Source organism: Dendronephthya gigantea, unplaced genomic scaffold, assembly GCF_004324835.1.
Source record: "Dendronephthya gigantea isolate DGI-Jeju-01 unplaced genomic scaffold, DenGig_1.0 000034F, whole genome shotgun sequence".
Lineage (NCBI taxonomy): Eukaryota > Metazoa > Cnidaria > Anthozoa > Malacalcyonacea > Nephtheidae > Dendronephthya > Dendronephthya gigantea.
Window position 1 is genome coordinate 159,015 of NW_021163044.1, and position 17,621 is coordinate 176,635.

Consider the following 17,621-nt stretch of genomic DNA (forward strand, 5'->3'; position numbering starts at 1 on the left):
GTAATCATTTATCGAATTGTAAATGTATTTATACTGAAATTATTCAGGGCATGATAACGTTTATTTTTCAATACAGTCATTCTATACGTTTGTTCAAAATTAATATCTTGAGTACTGTCTCTATATGTTGCCGACCCAGTTGACGTCAGAGAGCAAAGCCAAATCTGAAACTTCAATGCTATATTTTCTTAAAGCAATGCGTCTCTTATGAATCCTCTGAAAATAACGAGCTGCGAAGTCAATAATATCACTGGGGAACTCTTGTGAAGCGGCCATACAGAATCCTTCCATCAGCTCCAAAAACTCTGCTGTGACCTCAATGACAGGTTTCTCAGCGGCTACAACCGGTGCTGCAGTGGTTACATGACTAGTTCCTTCCTCTACAGGTTTCTCCTCCTCTCTGACGTCGTTACGGTCACCCACATCATCTTCGCTTTTGCTTTCCTGACAGATGAGAAGTTGATCACTTTCATCAGTCCTTTCCATCTCAGCGTCTTTGTGTTCAATCATTACGAAATCTTCTTCTTTATTTCTGTTCTCTTCGTTCTTATTTTCCGCACTGTCAGCCAGTTTCTCAATAACCTCCGACTGCTTCGTATTCTGACTCACTTCAGTAGCAGGTGTTGGCGCTTGTGTCCTGAAATGAGTATGAATTTATGTAAGACACCAGCCTATATATTATTGTATACTTGGAAATAAAAGAAAAGCAACAACATACTTGGTTGCTGAAACATCACATTTGTTCTCGCTTTTCATTCTTTTAGGTTCTGCTCTTGTCTCCTGTTTAGTTTCAATAGAAGCACCAAGTATAACAATTGGATCTCCAAATGTACTCTTCTTTTCCTTCGGTATTTTTTCCTGAGACGATTGTCTTGGTTGCTCTGTTGGTGCGGACTCTGTTGTTGAAGTGGCTACAGTAGATTTCTCACAGGCAATATTTTCATCTTTGGATTGCTTCAGAGTTTCAAGAACTTCATTCTCTGACTCTCCAACGTTTTGTATGCTTTTATCCTTGTCTACTCCAATAACGCCTTCATCGTCCCACTCATTTTTACCCTCAGATACTCCTATATTGCCATCCTCTTCTCTATGTTTATCCTCAGATGTTTCTGTGACGACTGTCTCTTCGTCAGGGTCCTTATTCTCAGGTACTTCCATAATGGCTGCCTCTTTTTCTCCATCTTTGTCCTCAGATCCCCTCACATCTTTGTTATCATTTGCTACATTCAAATCACTTTTGCTTGTCACTTTTCCCTCGTATTCGATATTTTGATCTATTTGATGAGATTCTACTCCTTTCTGCTCATCCAACTGACTCATGGGTGCTCCTGAATCTTCACTGGAATCCTGAGTGGTCTTCGTACCTTCACCTTCATCATTAAACTGTTTCACAGGTGTTCCTGAATCTTGAGTCGTCTTTATACCTTCATCGTTAAAGTTCAAAGATTCTCCCATCAGACCAGTTTCGACAGTGTTGTCTTGACTCTCGGGGGATAACACTTTATCTGAATCATTGGTTAGGTCTTGTAAATCGATGTCTTTCTCACCATTCTGTTCTGTGATAGCTGTGGGTGTCTTGTTGTCATCTAATGCAGTCGTTGTTTCAGTCTTTGCGGAATCATCAATTATAGTTTTATCACTGCTCTCATCTAATTTACCATTATCCTGACTCTCTTGGTTTTCAAAGTTACCATCTCCCCTTGGTTCCTCGCTTACTGGTACTTCAGTCTTATCACTATCTTCAACACTCCTTTCAGTTCCTGTTGTGGTACCATCTCCACTTAGCTCTTCGCTTACTGGTACTTCAGTCTTATCACTATCTTCGCCACTCCGTTCAGTTCCTGCTGTGGTACCATCTCCGCTTGGTTCCTCGCTTACTGGTACTTCAGTCTTATCACTTTCTTCAACACTCCTTTCAGTTCCTGTTGTGGTACCATCTCTGCTTGGTTCCTCGCTTACTGGTACTTCAGTCTTATCATTATCTTCAACACTCCTTTCAGTTCTTGTTCCGGTACCATCTCCGTTTGGTTCCTCGCTTACTGGTACTTCAGTCTTATCACTATCTTCAACACTCCTTTCAGTTCCTGTTGTGGTACCATCTCCACTTGGTTCCTCGCTTACTGGCACTTCAGTCTTATCACCATCTTCAACACTCCTTTCAGTTCCTGTTGTGGTACCATCTCCGCTTGGTTCCTCGCTTACCGGTACTTCAGGCTTATCACTATCTTCAACACTCCTTTCAGTTCCTGTTGTGGTACCATCTCCGCTTGGTTCCTCGCTTACTGGTACTTCAGTCTTATCACTTTCTTCAACACTCCTTTCAGTTCCTGTTGTGGTACCATCTCTGCTTGGTTCCTCGCTTACTGGTACTTCAGTCTTATCACTATCTTCAACACTCCTTTCAGTTCCTGTTGTGGTACCATCTCTGCTTGGTTCCTCGCTTACTGGTACTTCAGTCTTATCATTATCTTCAACACTCCTTTCAGTTCTTGTTCCGGTACCATCTCCGTTTGGTTCCTCGCTTACTGGTACTTCAGTCTTATCACTATCTTCAACACTCCTTTCAGTTCCTGTTGTGGTACCATCTCCACTTGGTTCCTCGCTTACTGGCACTTCAGTCTTATCACCATCTTCAACACTCCTTTCAGTTCCTGTTGTGGTACCATCTCCGCTTGGTTCCTCGCTTACTGGTACTTCAGGCTTATCACTATCTTCAACACTCCTTTCAGTTCCTGTTGTGGTACCATCTCCGCTTGGTTCCTCGCTTATTGGTACTTCAGTCTTATCATTGTTTTCGACACATTTTTCATTGTCATTAGAAGATACATATTTATCATCGCCACTGTCTTTGCTCAAGTTTTGCTCCCCCTCAGTGTTTTCTGGGGCTGCGCCCACAGTTTCATCCGTGCTGGTTGGGGATATGTTTGGCTTGCTGCTGTCCTCCTGGGTATTCGTACCTTCGACAACTTCAGATTCCTCTTTATTCTGACTAGCATTTTCGGCTGAATCACTATGATCTTCAACCTTAGCCGTGCCCATTGAGTCATGAATGGTATCGTCATCATCTGGTTCATGAATGGTATCGTCATCATTTGGTTTCTCTCCATCTTTATCATCTACTCTGTTCTCCTCTTCTTTCGTTGTTACCTCATCCTCGTGAGATTTGTCATCTGGGATTGTTGTTGTACGTTCCTCAATTGTTGTTGATATTGTATCGCTGTTTTCGTTGGTTATAGCTTCAACACCAGTTCCAAGGTTCTTCGTATTTTCCGAATCCTTGTCCACATCGTTGTCAACGTCTTGCAAAGCATTTTTCTCAACACCTTTGCTCTCGTCAGTTTCGTCGCCGTTACTGACTTTTACATCGTTCTGAGTTTCCTTTTGGTCGTCGAGTTTTTCACCAGCCGAGATCGTATCCTGATGCGTTGCTTCCGCATTCTCTCTTTCAACATTCTCTTCAGTAGATTTGTTTTCAATGTTGACTTTGTCTTTCGATGAATCTTTATTTTCTTGTTGTTGAGTTTGCTCGCCACTTTCTTTATCTTTTGCATCATTTGATATCATAGCTACTTCAGAACTGGCTGCAGCTGCTGTTTTCGTTGCGCTATCATCTTTCAATTCTTTGCTTTCGTCTTGGTCTAAGTTTACGTTTGGTTCCTTTAATATCAACAAGTTGATAGATTATTAAGAACAAATGCTATCATATAAAGAGTAATCTATTAGTCATTAAAACATTTCAGAAATACAAGGTTAGCGCCTGAACATCTCATCATCTGAAAACGTCTGAACAATTAACTAACCTCTTTCTTCAAATCTCCGCTCGTTTGTTCTTTGTCTTCATTCTCCTTCCCTTCAATGTCTTCTGGAGCACAAACAACATTTGATTCTGCAATACCGTCCTTCAAATTATTTTCACAAGTTGCGCTGTCGTTTTCACTTTTAGAAAGCTTGTCTTTTTCCGAATCAATTCCAGTTTCTTTATCCAGAATTGTGCTTTGGTTGTCATCTTCATTCTTGACAACGGTCTCATTGCTTTCAACCAAAGATTCGGCCATTATACGAAAATTATAAAGAAATTATAGTGTGGATGTTTTGCTTTACGTGATCTTAATTAATTCGCAGATAATTGCCAATTAACAGTACCATGACGTCATGAATGCTGGGAATTACGAGTGACGCACTTATCATGCAGTGCTTGACGTCAGCGGCTACACAGCGCTGGACATCACTTACATATAGCGACCAAATAGATATATACTACAGTATTATACTCTTAGTATTTCCTTTATCCTGAATTTGACTTTTATCTTTCGTTAATACAAAAGAACTCAAAGAGATGGCCATGCATGCTATCATTAAGCATTTCTGGAAACGGTAATCAGACAAACTGCATAGCGAAACCAATTTGTTTGTGACAGCTCTTATTGTTTCACAATGAAGCATGAGACTTAAGTTGAGTATATTGTTATTTAAATTTTCGGTTCAAAGCAATTATGCACGCCTCTTATAACATACAAACACACAACTAAATTCCTTCAAATTTCGAAAGAAATTCTTCGTTACAGAACACAAATTTGGTTACAATCACTGCGATTTTTTGATAGCACTGACGAGCCCGATAGTCCCTTCCCAGTTTGGAGTTAATATGAACTCTCAAGACGATTGTCGCTGATTGTGTGTATTACGAAATAAATAAAAATGTCTTTACCAAATTCTAAATAAGTCTGTAGCCTTAAGCAAATTCCAAAGAGCTATATCTCGAGTTGTGATCAAAGAGGCTTTACCTGCCATTTTGACTGGGCTGTCAAATGAGGGTTAGGGGGTAATTAGGCCCTCATTATCATGACATTTGTATTTACCAAAATAACCAATGATTCATTAAACTAGAACTATATTCATATAGTGTAAGCCTATCCCTAATCCCTAAATAAATACAACAATAAAAAATCTCATTTCACTTTTAAAATAAGCACGCTGATTTTTGCCTGTGTAGCGATTCTAGATCCTAAATGGCATGGTTTAGACGTTTATAAAGGATGCTGTGAGTTGAATTACGAACATTTTCAACCATCTTTGTTCTGGTTAAGATCACAAATTTGTTTCAGCTGAGTTTGCGATTACAGGAATTTATATATGCGAAGACGGGATTTATCAACAAACAAATAAAGATGAGTTGTCAGTGGAATGCATTAAATGTCAATGTTATTAAAACACGGAAGATTGAATGTGCAAAACTTCAACTACCAGCAACTCTAGCGAAATCTTCTCGAAATTCTGCCGCTACACCAAAGTTGGCGCCAACCAGCAAAGAAAAGTTGAATTCATCAAGTGAAAAAAGCAATGAGGCACTTCGTCAAAATCACTCGAGCATAATTGACAGTATAATTCCTCTTTTATCAACTGACGAAAGCCTAAATTCGTCAGCGTATACCGAAGACGAAGTTTTTCAAGAGTCTTTTGAAACTCCTCCAGAAAAGGACAGCATTTTCAGCGAAAATGCAACAAAAAGATGTCTTTCTCTCCCATCTTATTTAACCTTTGAGGAATATTCCTACAGCAGAGAATCCGGTGCCCGTTTTGCACCGAGGCGTCTGTTTGAAGAAGCATTAAATTTAGAAAGTTATTCGGGACGTTTGCCAGCCACCAGGGTTGATTCTGAAGAGTTTAGTGAAGACTTTACTGACCATATATTCCCACGCTTGCAAGAACACATCCTGAAGAGGAATGCAAGCGGAACGGGTCATGCTGGGCAAATGAAAAAGAGCAAATCGTCCTCACAAATTAATTGTGATGACAACAATAACGTTAGATATGATCAAAATCATTTGCAGAGTACTGATATTAATTTCGCAACACAATCAAAAGAGAAATTTGATGTCAGAGATTGGGAGCAAAAGGTGCTAGTGTTGACATCTGATTACGAGTTTGGTACAGAATATAGCAAGAAACCAAGAGATGAAATAGACGCCAGATCAAGGAGTGTTGCGCTGACTGAGAATATTTCTACATTTGCGAGCGATAAGATTTGTAAAGATCAGACTAGCCAAAGGCAAGTTAAATCTGAAACACACTCAGAGATGCCAAAATTACAAACTGTTGTTTGGGATTACATAAAGCGGAGGTCAACGAAAAAGAAAAGAAAGAATGACAATAGTCGTTTAGAACAAAATGATAACCTAAAAGGAGAAAATTTGAAGGCGACAAATCAGGAGAGTTCGTCTGGTCCAGACAGACGAAAGAGTAAAGATGAATCATCTCCCAAGGTGAAAAACGTCCAAGGGGAATCTGTATTAAAATCTGATCGAAATAACGCTGGATCATCAACACCTGGTATTTCGAGAGTAAGTGATAATTTGATGCATTCATTACGAAGGCCTACCTTACATAGCGAGAATCACCGTATGCCGATGGCAAATTATTAAGATACTTCAGAAATCACCAGCCATAGCCCATAAGAATCTTTCCCAATCACATAAGTGATAAACGATATTTCAGTAATCTATATACCTGTATGCATCTCGTTCCTTCATACATCAATAATATATCATTAAATATACTTAATTAAAACTGACATTAATTTTACATTTTCCCGAGTGGGAAATGCAAATATCCCGGCTCGTCTTTTTGAGAAGGGGTGCAGAGATACGTGAGAAACCTGAAGAGGAATATAAACTAGAATGATATGAAGTATTTTTTTAGATTGCTGCTAATTTTGTGGCTTGTACTGCGAACTATCAAACATGCCCTAACTGCCTAAGTTTCTCAAATTGTCTAAAATTTCATATTTTTCGTTGTAGAAATCAAGAGCCATCAGGTCATGGAAGTCAGACCCAAATTTAAACTCAAATCGTCGTAGTGGAAATATCAAACTACGAAGATACAATTCACATAATATTTTGTCTTCCTGCAGCGATAAATTTCCTCCCAAATTACCAAAAATGGAACGCCAAATGAACTCCAAAACTTTGACTTTTCTGCTGACGACAGCACCTGAAGAGAAGTCGATTGAAGAACGAATGATGACGTTGAAAATGTCACGTGAATGGTTGCTCAAGGAGCTAAAAAGCATGCGTGAGCAAGACCGCAAACTTGCAAGACAGTTTATTCACTTACGCAGTGCTATAGTTGAAATGAAAGAGTATTGTGAGAAAGAAGATTCGGAATATGAGTCTGAATGCGAGGCTGGAACACAAGATATACACAAAAATCATAAAAGAAGTGAGATCAGTAAAGAACGCAAAATTCCAATTCACAACACTCCTACAATAAATATTCTAAGTTACTGTTGAGAAATCCAATCTGATTGACAATGATGACTGTGGTATAAAACTGAATCTTTGAAATTTGAACATAAAAACTTTAGAATAAATAATATAGGTTAAATTTTTGAATGAATCAGTAAGTGATTTAGCTAAAGCCTGAAGTGTGAATATGATGATGTTATATACATAATTTTGTAAAATATTTGTAAAAATTGACAAAAATAATACAGCGTACTATAATCGAGATTTTGTGATTGAAAAATCTGTAGTGATATTTATAGTTGACATTACTCTAACTGTGATTAATTTTTATTAAAGACTAACTCATCACGAGAATTTATCAGTAGCCAGGCAGGACACTAATTTTGACTCAGTGTGAAACTAATAGTAAACTAACTAAAATATCTGCATGATCATGCATGCACGTTCTAGATCTGCATCTTGTTCAACGCCTCAGGACTCTACCAAAACTAAAAATATCTGCTCCCTAAAACCTTTTGAACACAATCAAGATGTATGCATGTAAAGTTGCAAAAAAAAGAAAACAAAAAATTTTGAAGATATCGATGACAAAAATTTAAAGTTTAGGCGCCCACCCTAAACAACATGAAGACGACTTGATCACAAAACTTCGAAAGATCAGGGAGTCTGAACACCATTTTTTGTGTTGTAAAAGGAAACACGCAAAAATATGTCTTTCGTTTGATTTCTTTTCATGATTTATTAACCAATTCGTTTTGAATTTATCGTTATAATTCTTATTCGTCAGAGTTTATGGTTTTATATGTATTTTTTATTAGTTCATGCAAAGGTGATTTGGGAGAACCACCTTCTTTAGTTGTGTTTACTGATCCGGCGTCTGATGACACGCTTCTTTTAAAATTATACAAAAGTTGGATTATTTATATGGTTTGTCAAATTTTCTTGTTAGGAAGGAAAACCTCATAGGAACCTTTTTAATATTATAAGACATTTTCAAATCATGTTTACACTCAAACCGTGTATATAGAAATCAGTAAACACTTTGACAAATGTTGGGTGAAGATCAGTAGTAGCCACGAGAAGGACTCATAATAATATATGTAATATTGGCAACCTTAAAAGGTCTTAAATTTTAAAACCTTGAACACGGCGCAATTACTTGAGAGCAAAATCGATTCGTTTGTTTGTAAACATTTTTTCCAGTAACAATAGAATAAAAATCAAACTTCAAAGGTCATTTTCATATTAGCTTGACAGGTGGCTGTTTTTCGCTCAAAAATATTCAATTATTCATCAAGCTTGTCTATTGCATATGCAAATCCACAATAAGACTGCAAACTACTCTCAATACGAACTTCCTGCTAAAGTAGTGTTCCTCCATCTTAACGGTTCAAAATCAACGGTCCGACAAACAAGTAGCGTCGTATTGTATTTAATTACCACGAATATTGTACGAAAGCTTGAATTCATCGACGTTCTGCTGGCTAAGGTGAGATTTGTCTGTATGTTTTTAATATCCGTTGTACATAATGGGGATGAATAAAACAATGATAGGCAATAATAAAATATTGTAAAACCGTAGCTTTAATCTAAGAAATAAAATACAAAACCTAGCTGATATCATTGAATAGTATTTAAGACATGCAGTGATTAAAATTCTGCGTTTTAATGTCTGGCGATCCTTTTCAATTTTCATGCAACAAGGCGACTGCAATAGTTTCAAAGCGTGAGTGCAATTTTCACTGAATTATTATTTACAATAAACCCTACTCCTCATGATCTACAGATGAATTAAGTTTATGTGACATTTTCAAGAAATTTTGAATCTTTCTTTAATAAAAATATATATTAAAGTTGCATTGTAAACTTGAAATAAAAAATAGCTTTATTTCGCCTTCATTGCCAATGGTAATCAAACACAAAGGAAAACTAAGCATTGACGATGCAATTCGTCAAGTTGGTGATGCTTTAGACAAGCCAATAAAGTTGACAACGATCACGAAATAACATGTTACCTAGGACTAGTCTAGGACGCAGAAATCAAGTGGACTAGACACAACACTCTGTTTTTCACGAATAAATATCACGATAATTTAAACTCAAAATATAGAGCGTTCCCCTCCGCCCGGGCAATTTAAATTATTTTGGTAAACCTCCTAGAGTGTTGTAAAGACATAAATAGCAGAGATTTATAACCTCCAACTCTTAGGAGTCCAACTCTAATAAACAACTACAAGTTATCCCTGAGATCATTCTTTATTTTCATCGTTCCTTACTGTATGAAATACAATGCATGCTAGCTATATATGTGTATATTTTCCAATGTATATTCCATCTATATGCAGCTTATAAAATCTTTCCTGTTTGGAATGGACTAACGTAAAGAGGACTCAAAATCTGTTAAATCTTTGTGTAGAGAAATTATGAAAACGTCTTCAAACAGGCTGACTCTTTCGTGTTAAGATTGCGTGCCGTTGTCAAGATATTTTAACTAATTATCATCTAACAATCCGTGCATTTAGATTCGTCTATGTGATACCTAGGTTACCTGACTACGAAAAATGATTCACAAAATTATGCTTTACAACACAAATTAAAATAAATATGACTTGCATGACCACCTGGGAAGACCATGACAAATGATTTTGAAATCTTTTTTTTCATGACAAAACATATAGCTCAAGAAATAGAAAATCTTCATTGCCAACTTCTCCTGATTAAGCATCATCGAGACAAGTCATCATGCATGTGGTTGGCTAAGTAGTTTGGTGAATAAAATCAAGAGTAATATTCATTGAGAATGAATTTATCTTGCACGTTATTACCCCCAAATATTATACCCCCGTCATAAGGCATATATATATATATTTGTCCTAGAGCAGAATTAGTGGACATAAACTCGTAGAAAAATAACGATTCTGAAAAGAATTGAACTGGAACTGTTCAAGTATTTTGTATCCATTAAAACATCTGAATATGGTCAGCATTAAAGTAATATACTATGGTTTGAATTGTGTTTGTACGTGAGCTGTTTCAAAAAGAAAGATGAATGCCCAATCATGGCAGTTAGCTGATGGTCAGTTCTACAAATTATTTACTAGGCCCGTGAAAGAGATCTTTATCAAGAGATATTTAGAAGTCGTTCAAAATGATGTAAACTTCAATAAAGTTGACAAGCTTTGTGCGATGCTGTGATAAAGAGTAGAATATTCATGACAGGTGGTTAAGACGAAATGTGATGTAGTTTCTATAACTCATGTCACAGCCAGTGGTAGTAAGTTGAACATTTTTCTTTCATATAGCCTAAGACTCGTTTTAAACTCAGCCTTGATATTAGCTTCTTGTAAAAAAGAGTCATTCTACTTATGCATTTCATTCATCTATATAATCACCCTCAATCAAATACCTTTTCTTTCAATAAACCTGGGTCACGCCTTTCAGATCGGTGAAGGTGAGAAAATTGTGACAGTTATCTTGCTTCAAGGAGATCGAGTAAACGTTAGAATACAAGTAGGTACAATCCAAACAATGAAAGGTGTTGTTTGTTGTTATACACAAGGGTAAATATAATCTAGCTGGGAGACTAACATACACAGTGATCTCTGCATAAAAAATAAGCTGATGTATTATAGATCATTGGATCAACAATATATTAGTTTCAAATGTTTCAATTTTCGTCTTTCTTTTAGAAAAATGCGATCGGGCAAGAGTTGTTCAATCACGTTGTCAAACACATCGGACTCCGAGAAACTTGGTATTTCGGTCTTATGTTCATCAAAGGTATTCATTTTTCAACTGGAACAAAGTTCATAAATTATAACACTCTTAATCTTAGTCTTGACAATTATTTTCAGACTCAGAACAAGTTTTCTTCAACTTGGATGACAGGGTGTCGAAATTAGCAAAATTCGCTCCGAATCTTTGGCGAGATGATGTGAGCAACGAAGTCTGATCTTGAACGGTGTAATCAAAGATTGTGTGTTTGATACTAAACATAGCGTCTGAAATAATCTCTTCATGTTTTTAGAGCTCACGTAATTCATCTCTCACGTTTACAATGTTTTTCCGTGTCAAATATTATGTCGAGAATATTTGCCTGCTAAGGTGTGTCCTTCCAAAACTCTTTACAGCTTCGTAATTATATTCATTATACAGAGGTCTTAGTGTAAATATATCTGATGCTAGGGACAAACTAAAGCCGAATATTTCTTTGTAGAGAGCAGACGACGCGACATCTATACTATCTTCAACTAAGACGAGATGTATTGGATGGGAATGTTTACGTTCACGAAGAGACAGCCTTACTACTTGCTTCGTACGCTCTACAAGCTGAGATCAATGATCACAACGCAGGCGGACCAAGCTCTTTGTATTTTGCTCCTGAGAAGTACTTACCTCAGAGGGTAGGTGAATTAAGCCTCGTGCATGAGGACAACGTCTATAATGTCAGTAACACGCACGTTCATATAAGCAAAAGAAACAATGCCCTACCTTTTTATGCAGGCCATTATGAAATTGACTCCTGAACAAATACGTCATCAACTTCCCAAGATGCATCACTCTCATCGTGGATTGTCAGATGCTCAGGCAGAAATCGAGTTTTTAAAAGTAAATTATCTCCTATAATGGAATATTAGAATATTCAATCAGGGTACTTTTTAACTGCGGCTAATGTTAGCGGGATCTTTACAGGAGGCTCAGAAACTACAGGAATACGGGGTCTTATTCCATAAAGTTTCCAAGGTTGGTAAACACTATTACATGTTTCCCTATTTTACTGTGCCTAAGAGAAGTTGCGTTGATGAAAATTTATATTTGTAGTACAAGAAAGATAAGCGTGGAGGATTCAGTCTTGGAATATGTGTTCGAGGAATGCTTGTCTATGAGGTAAGGGCCTCGGAAGAACTCAATGACTTTAATAAATCACATTGTAGAAACATTTGAATATCGAAATATATTTTAGGAGCGCGGGTTCATGAAATCACCGATCTTTCGTCATCCCTGGCAACATATAAAAAGGATGGCATTTCACGTGAGTAAACGGTAGCTTGAGAGTTACGGTAGCTTGAGAGTTACGGTTCTTAACTATGTTTAGAATTGATACAAATATATTATTTATGAATTATAGAAACGCAGATTTTTCATCGAGGCTCAGGGAACAAAGGAGACTGAAAAGATCACCTTGTTCACAAGTGGATACAAACAGTAAGAAACCACATTTCTTGGAAAGAGAAGTTTAATAAGGTCTCTAATTATAATAATTTTTTATGTTGCAGATCTAGATATCTCCTGCGCATGTGCACTGACTTCTACAAGTTTCAGTGTACGATGGAGTCCAGTTTAACTGATCTCAGAGATAATCGTTCTGTTGATAGTAAGCAATATAGAGTAACACACGGACTCATAAGAATTATCAACTTAAATTTTTGTTGTATTTTTTCATTCTCTCTTGCAGCTCCTACGAATTGTGTTGGAACAACAAGCAATGGGATAGAACAAGACTCGTTGTAGTAGCCAGGCGAATGGCTCTGCCGTTAACCATCTCACGGTATGACCATAATGCTGTGCATAATTACCTAAACATTGCGTTTGTCTAATTTCATTTATTCTTTTCTGTTAGAGTAACAATTATCAAATAGAACTGAACAAAGTGAACGGAAGTTTTGGATTCAATGTCATGGTAAAGAACCGCAAGTTGAGCTCATTCTTCATGAAAGTTCTGGTAATTTTTTTATTTACTTTTCCACAGGGAGGTGTTGAGGAAGGGGGAATTTTTCTTAAGTCAGTCACACCAAATGGTCCTGCATCAAAATCTGGAAGAATGCTCGTGGGTGAGTGGTGTAAACGTTCTAATTCATATTCAACTAAAATGATTACCATCCTTACATTTTGTTGACACATTCTATCAACAATTAGCCTTTGCTCCAAACGTGCAAGTTCTGATCACGGTTTTTGGTTTATCTATCCATAGAAGACCACATTACAATCCGAACTATGCAGAGTCATCAATGCATTGTCAAATAGGATTAATCAATAGTATTTCATACTCTTGTTAAGGTGACAAGCTCTTAGAGATTAATGGAAAATCAATCGGAGATAAAAGTAGACAAGAGGTAAAATGAATGAACAAAAACGAAATAGTAAACATAAGAACGGAATCCTTGGATTAAGATCTGCAAGTAATTCATGAAATTATTAATGATTTGGGATCTTAACGACAAACAAAATTATCATAATTGCAAGACCACAAGAATGCACCCTCGTAGGCGATAAGTCATTAGGCAGTAAGTTGTTATAGTAAACTTCATGCCTCGTTGGAAATTAGTATAAACTTTTAATCTCTGTCCATATCCATACGATCTTTCAAGACTATCAAGACCTTTGTGAGGTCCTTACGCCGACGATTTAACTAAATTTCGTTACATGACCTACTGTTTATAAAGTTGAAGTGACTTCTTCATCTCATCACTTCATCAGGTAGTTCAATTATTGCGTAGTGGACCAGCGTCAGTCACGCTAAAGATGCAAACAGGAGATGCCTCGTCTCTTTCTTCCATTGCTTCACGGCACCGCACCAGCACGTCAAGCGAACAGCTACCTTTGACTTTCAGAAATATTAATAACATGAAAAGATCAGAGAAAGATGCTCCGGTAAGAGTTGTCGTTTTCTCTTAAGTCTTGTCCTCTTCATTTTTATCAAGGAAATGCGACTCCGTGTCTTGCATGTGATAGTCACATTTTTATAATGGTATATATTCTCTTTTAACAGATTTGTTTGACGATAGAATTGCCAAAACTTAACGGCAGTTTTGGGATCAGTTTAACGGTAGAAGTTAATTTATTTTTAATGAATTGACTTGCATAATAAATTAACGGAATTAATCTCACAAAGATATCCAGCCATTTTAAGTAAATCACTCACTGATATAATTGATATCATTGCAGGGAGGTCCAGAAATCGGTGGGATATTTGTCAAAACTTTACTTCCTGGCGGAGCTGCCGAACAAAGTGGCTCAATTCTCGTCGGTACGACCACAGATCATGTCAATTTACACTCATATCAATTTCTTCTTTAAACTTCATTTGTAACCTTACAATCAATTCTATTTTCAGGAGATCGGGTTTTGGAAATCAATGGGAAAAACTTAGAGCAATATAACAGAAAACAGGTGATAAAACACATTTTCTTACCGTGGTTCGTCTGAAATCACACAATTCAATATTTTCTAATGATTCATTTCCAACACCAATCTTGTGTTCAGGCCGCACAGTTATTACGAGCATCACCAGCTACTGTTAGGATCATTCTTGAACGGTACAAAGGCGCCGGAGCTCAACTGGACGAAAAAGCGATGTCAATTGAACAGGATATATTAAAATCATCAGTATGTTCTTATCTTCAACTCTATGATATATCTGAGAGACTTTATAAAGTTTCCCGTGTTAAATTCATGAACGAGTTCATTGTTGAAAGTATTCTGCGTTGATACTTTATTTTTCACTTCTTAGCCGACCAACATTCTTGTTGAGATTCAAAAACAACAACAAAGTCTGGGTCTGAGTGTTGTGGTAAGAGGATTTCTGATTATCTTTAATGTTTTATTTTTTCCACTCGAGAGTTTGTGGTTCAAAATGGCTGATAATTAATCATGAAAGACTTTTCAAAAAAACTGGCATTTACCGGCAACTTCAATGTGTTTGGCTAATTTCATAACATCGCTCATCTATATTACTTCCATTGTTCTTCCAGGGTGGGGTTGAACTCGGGGGAATTTACGTGAGAACACTGAATCCAAATGGCGCTGCTGCAGCTGATGGACAAATATCTGTTGGTAAGAAACTTGTTTCAACGGTGCTTAAACGCAAGTAATTAAACGTACATATTCTCATATAATAGGTGACCGTATTTTGTGTGTGAACGCAGTGAGTCTTATCGGAGCAAGTAGACAAGAGGTGGGTGACTTTATCAAGTCTCTTCTGGTCATAGCATAATGAAAAAGGTTGTTTTAAGAGACATACAATGGACTCTATATGTTTCAGGCTGTCGATGTGATGCGCAGTGCAGGAAGGACAGTGAGAATGGTGGTTGATAAATGTGAACCATCTCATGATGCAATGTCAGATTCAATGATCAGTTTCCAAAGCTTACAAACTCTTGGTAAACTAAAAATAACTCCTGTATTTATCTGAGTTGTGAAAGAAAATGATGCATTCTATCTTTCTTGCAGAGGAGTTGGACAAACCGTTTGAAGTGATACTTTATAAACAAGACTCTGGTCTGGGGATGCGTCTTGTTGGTGGAGGTCAACATGGTACGAATCTCTCCCCCCTGCATTAACCATTCGTTTGCTCATCTATTATATATTGTTAGGTCCAATATGCATAAAAACTCTAATCCCGGGGGGACCTTCAGCAGACTGCGGTGCCTTGGAAGTAGGAGACATCTTATTACAAGTAAGTGTGTAAATATGAAATATTTTCGTAGATCATTTCTACTAAAGGAAATGCGCTTAACCGGAGATTTTCTTCTTCGTTTTCAGGTGAATGGAAATAGCTTGGAGCGACTAACGTACAAGGTATAGCTACGTTTTCTGAACAATTTTCTGAAACTTCTTTCTTGATTCTTCATTTTTCCTATATTTTTTCTTTGCTATCAGGATGCTCTGTCGATCTTACGATGTTGTCCACCTGAAGTTCGTCTTCTTGTTCAGAGACCAAGGACATCTCTTCTTCATAACAGTTACAATGAGCCATGAGACAGACAGCTCAATTATCATTTCAAATCTTCTAAATTCATTCCAAGTTATCACTGCACTAAGTACTTAGTTCTCCCAAAGTGAACAATACCAAACATCTAACACTTTTTGCCAAAATTTTTTTGTGGTTCAACTGAGGGTTATAGAGTAATGATAGCAGCTTTTTAAGATATTGATTACTATACAGCACATAAATTGTTTATTTCATGTGTTAAATTGGTTATATAGCTAGGCTTAGGATGGCATTATCCATGACATTAAAATTAGTATATATGTATATATATATTGCTATTCATGGTGTAGATCTGTCTAGGGGATTTTTATACAGCTTTTAATTACTGAGGCAAATAATTTCTACCATGTCATCAACAAATTTAATGGAATAAAATCATCATTTTGTTTGATTTTGTAATTGTAGTAATTGGTGTAATTCTTAGAATTTCTGCCAAGACTTATTCAGGTGGTAATGCTCCTTTTACAAGAATTATATTCCCATATAAAGCTGTTTCTCTAAAAGTGAAATGCAAAAACTGCCATCAGAGGAATCACATTTGCTTCCCAGGGAAATATCTGATTGCAAAACCAGAATTTTGACATTATCGACTTTGAGATGTACAAACTTGTACAAAATGTTTCAGCTTTTAATAAAGATGAAACTAAAATAACTTACCCAGTAGCTACAACGGCGAAAGATTTTTTTGCTCTTTCATAAAAAGCAAATCTTTCAATTGTCCCAACCGAAATCTAAATAAGAAAATGATTGTCTGTTGTGGAACTGATCAATGGGGCAGAAAGAAGAAAAATATAGCAGGATAAACTTTACCCACCTCATGGCCTTCAGCTTTGTTTATTTTTTGCTTGTAATCACCCCAAATGGTTGGTGATTTCATTCCTTTTTGAACATCACTTGGTGTGACTTCCATTAAAAGTGCCTAAAGTTTTGACACAACTGATCATTGAGATATTCATCAAGAGTTTAATAATGAAATGCCAGGTAATTATTGCAGAAATCAGTGAATAGAGAGATTGGCGAGAGAGCCAACGTACTGGTGACGGAACATAGGTGTCCAAAGGAAAAAACTTTAATATTGCTTCGAGCAACTCTGGAATACCATGACCTGAAAATTTGATGATAAATTTGAGATTTACACAATTTCGTGTCCACCATGGACTGGATATACTATGCCATGGATAAAAAGATGAAAAAGGAGATAATTTACCATCAGCTCGTATCTCTTCTGGTCCATTGTTGCAAATTGAACTTGATGGAAAATTTGCATCAGCTAAAACTGTTCAAGAATATTGTTTTGTGAGCAGAAAAATGGCTTCCAATAATAACTATCAGCACATGTTTGCAAAACGTACCCAGCTCGTCGCCATGACCCATGCGAGACATGGCATATAGCAATTGAGGTGATAAAATACGTGGAACCCCTTTCAAAACCACCATCTTGAATACTTGATGAAGATATCTCTTGCCCCCCTGAAACCACATGGTGGAACAAACTTTATATATTAACCTTTGCATCTTCTCAGGGGGGAGATTTGAGATATTGAAACCCATTCAGTACTCCAGGTAACTTTATTAGAAATCGAAAATTGCAATAATATATAATCGGC

At 36.8% G+C, this 17,621-nt stretch overlaps 4 protein-coding genes across 4 annotated transcripts; 2 read left to right on the top strand and 2 right to left on the bottom strand.

Annotated features, from left to right (window-relative positions):
• Positions 1-120: 120 nt before the first annotated feature.
• On the bottom strand, positions 121-4,585 carry LOC114525334 (biorientation of chromosomes in cell division protein 1-like 1). Its single transcript, XM_028546592.1, has 3 exons — positions 3,801-4,585; positions 719-3,657; positions 121-637 (listed from the first exon to the last, which is right to left on the bottom strand). The coding sequence occupies exons 1-3, from the start codon at positions 4,053-4,055 to the stop codon at positions 121-123; spliced, it is 3,711 nt and encodes a 1,236-aa protein (XP_028402393.1). The 5' UTR covers positions 4,056-4,585.
• Positions 4,586-4,617: 32 nt separating this feature from the next.
• LOC114525474 lies at positions 4,618-7,554 on the top strand. The gene is made up of 2 exons (XM_028546838.1): positions 4,618-6,341; positions 6,798-7,554. The coding sequence occupies exons 1-2, from the start codon at positions 5,169-5,171 to the stop codon at positions 7,287-7,289; spliced, it is 1,665 nt and encodes a 554-aa protein (XP_028402639.1). The 5' UTR covers positions 4,618-5,168; the 3' UTR covers positions 7,290-7,554.
• A 1,032-nt stretch (positions 7,555-8,586) lies between these two features.
• Positions 8,587-16,126, top strand: LOC114525335 (tyrosine-protein phosphatase non-receptor type 13-like). The gene is made up of 30 exons (XM_028546594.1): positions 8,587-8,733; positions 10,346-10,518; positions 10,686-10,754; positions 10,934-11,024; positions 11,099-11,178; positions 11,272-11,348; positions 11,461-11,647; positions 11,748-11,852; positions 11,937-11,987; positions 12,066-12,131; positions 12,208-12,276; positions 12,373-12,449; positions 12,521-12,632; positions 12,739-12,792; positions 12,865-12,924; positions 12,994-13,075; positions 13,302-13,357; positions 13,722-13,895; positions 14,014-14,070; positions 14,190-14,271; positions 14,359-14,414; positions 14,508-14,630; positions 14,755-14,814; positions 14,996-15,077; positions 15,143-15,198; positions 15,286-15,403; positions 15,474-15,557; positions 15,617-15,699; positions 15,786-15,821; positions 15,903-16,126. The coding sequence occupies exons 2-30, from the start codon at positions 10,501-10,503 to the stop codon at positions 15,999-16,001; spliced, it is 2,364 nt and encodes a 787-aa protein (XP_028402395.1). The 5' UTR covers positions 8,587-8,733; positions 10,346-10,500; the 3' UTR covers positions 16,002-16,126.
• Positions 16,127-16,409: 283 nt separating this feature from the next.
• Positions 16,410-17,473, bottom strand: LOC114525532 (fucose mutarotase-like). Its single transcript, XM_028546913.1, has 6 exons — positions 17,367-17,473; positions 17,222-17,290; positions 17,049-17,119; positions 16,829-16,933; positions 16,672-16,745; positions 16,410-16,511 (listed from the first exon to the last, which is right to left on the bottom strand). The coding sequence occupies exons 1-6, from the start codon at positions 17,449-17,451 to the stop codon at positions 16,454-16,456; spliced, it is 462 nt and encodes a 153-aa protein (XP_028402714.1). The 5' UTR covers positions 17,452-17,473; the 3' UTR covers positions 16,410-16,453.
• Positions 17,474-17,621: the final 148 nt, after the last annotated feature.

Excerpts from the sequence above, each read along its gene's own strand:
- LOC114525532 (XM_028546913.1), bottom strand. The coding sequence starts at position 17,451 with ATGGTGGTTTTGAAAGGGGTTCCACGTATTTTATCACCTCAATTGCTA. Across the intron at positions 17,120-17,221 it reads AGAAGAGATACGAGCTGATG|GTCATGGTATTCCAGAGTTG; the intron begins GTAAATTATCTC and ends TCAAATTTTCAG. Across the intron at positions 16,934-17,048 it reads ACACCTATGTTCCGTCACCA|GCACTTTTAATGGAAGTCAC; the intron begins GTACGTTGGCTC and ends TCAAAACTTTAG.
- LOC114525474 (XM_028546838.1), top strand. The coding sequence starts at position 5,169 with ATGAGTTGTCAGTGGAATGCATTAAATGTCAATGTTATTAAAACACGG. Across the intron at positions 6,342-6,797 it reads CAACACCTGGTATTTCGAGA|AAATCAAGAGCCATCAGGTC; the intron begins GTAAGTGATAAT and ends TTTTCGTTGTAG.
- LOC114525335 (XM_028546594.1), top strand. Across the intron at positions 12,277-12,372 it reads TAAAAAGGATGGCATTTCAC|AAACGCAGATTTTTCATCGA; the intron begins GTGAGTAAACGG and ends TATGAATTATAG. Across the intron at positions 14,415-14,507 it reads AGCAATATAACAGAAAACAG|GCCGCACAGTTATTACGAGC; the intron begins GTGATAAAACAC and ends TCTTGTGTTCAG.
- LOC114525334 (XM_028546592.1), bottom strand. The coding sequence starts at position 4,055 with ATGGCCGAATCTTTGGTTGAAAGCAATGAGACCGTTGTCAAGAATGAA. Across the intron at positions 3,658-3,800 it reads GCGGAGATTTGAAGAAAGAG|GAACCAAACGTAAACTTAGA; the intron begins GTTAGTTAATTG and ends TTGATATTAAAG. Across the intron at positions 638-718 it reads TGTGATGTTTCAGCAACCAA|GACACAAGCGCCAACACCTG; the intron begins GTATGTTGTTGC and ends TACTCATTTCAG.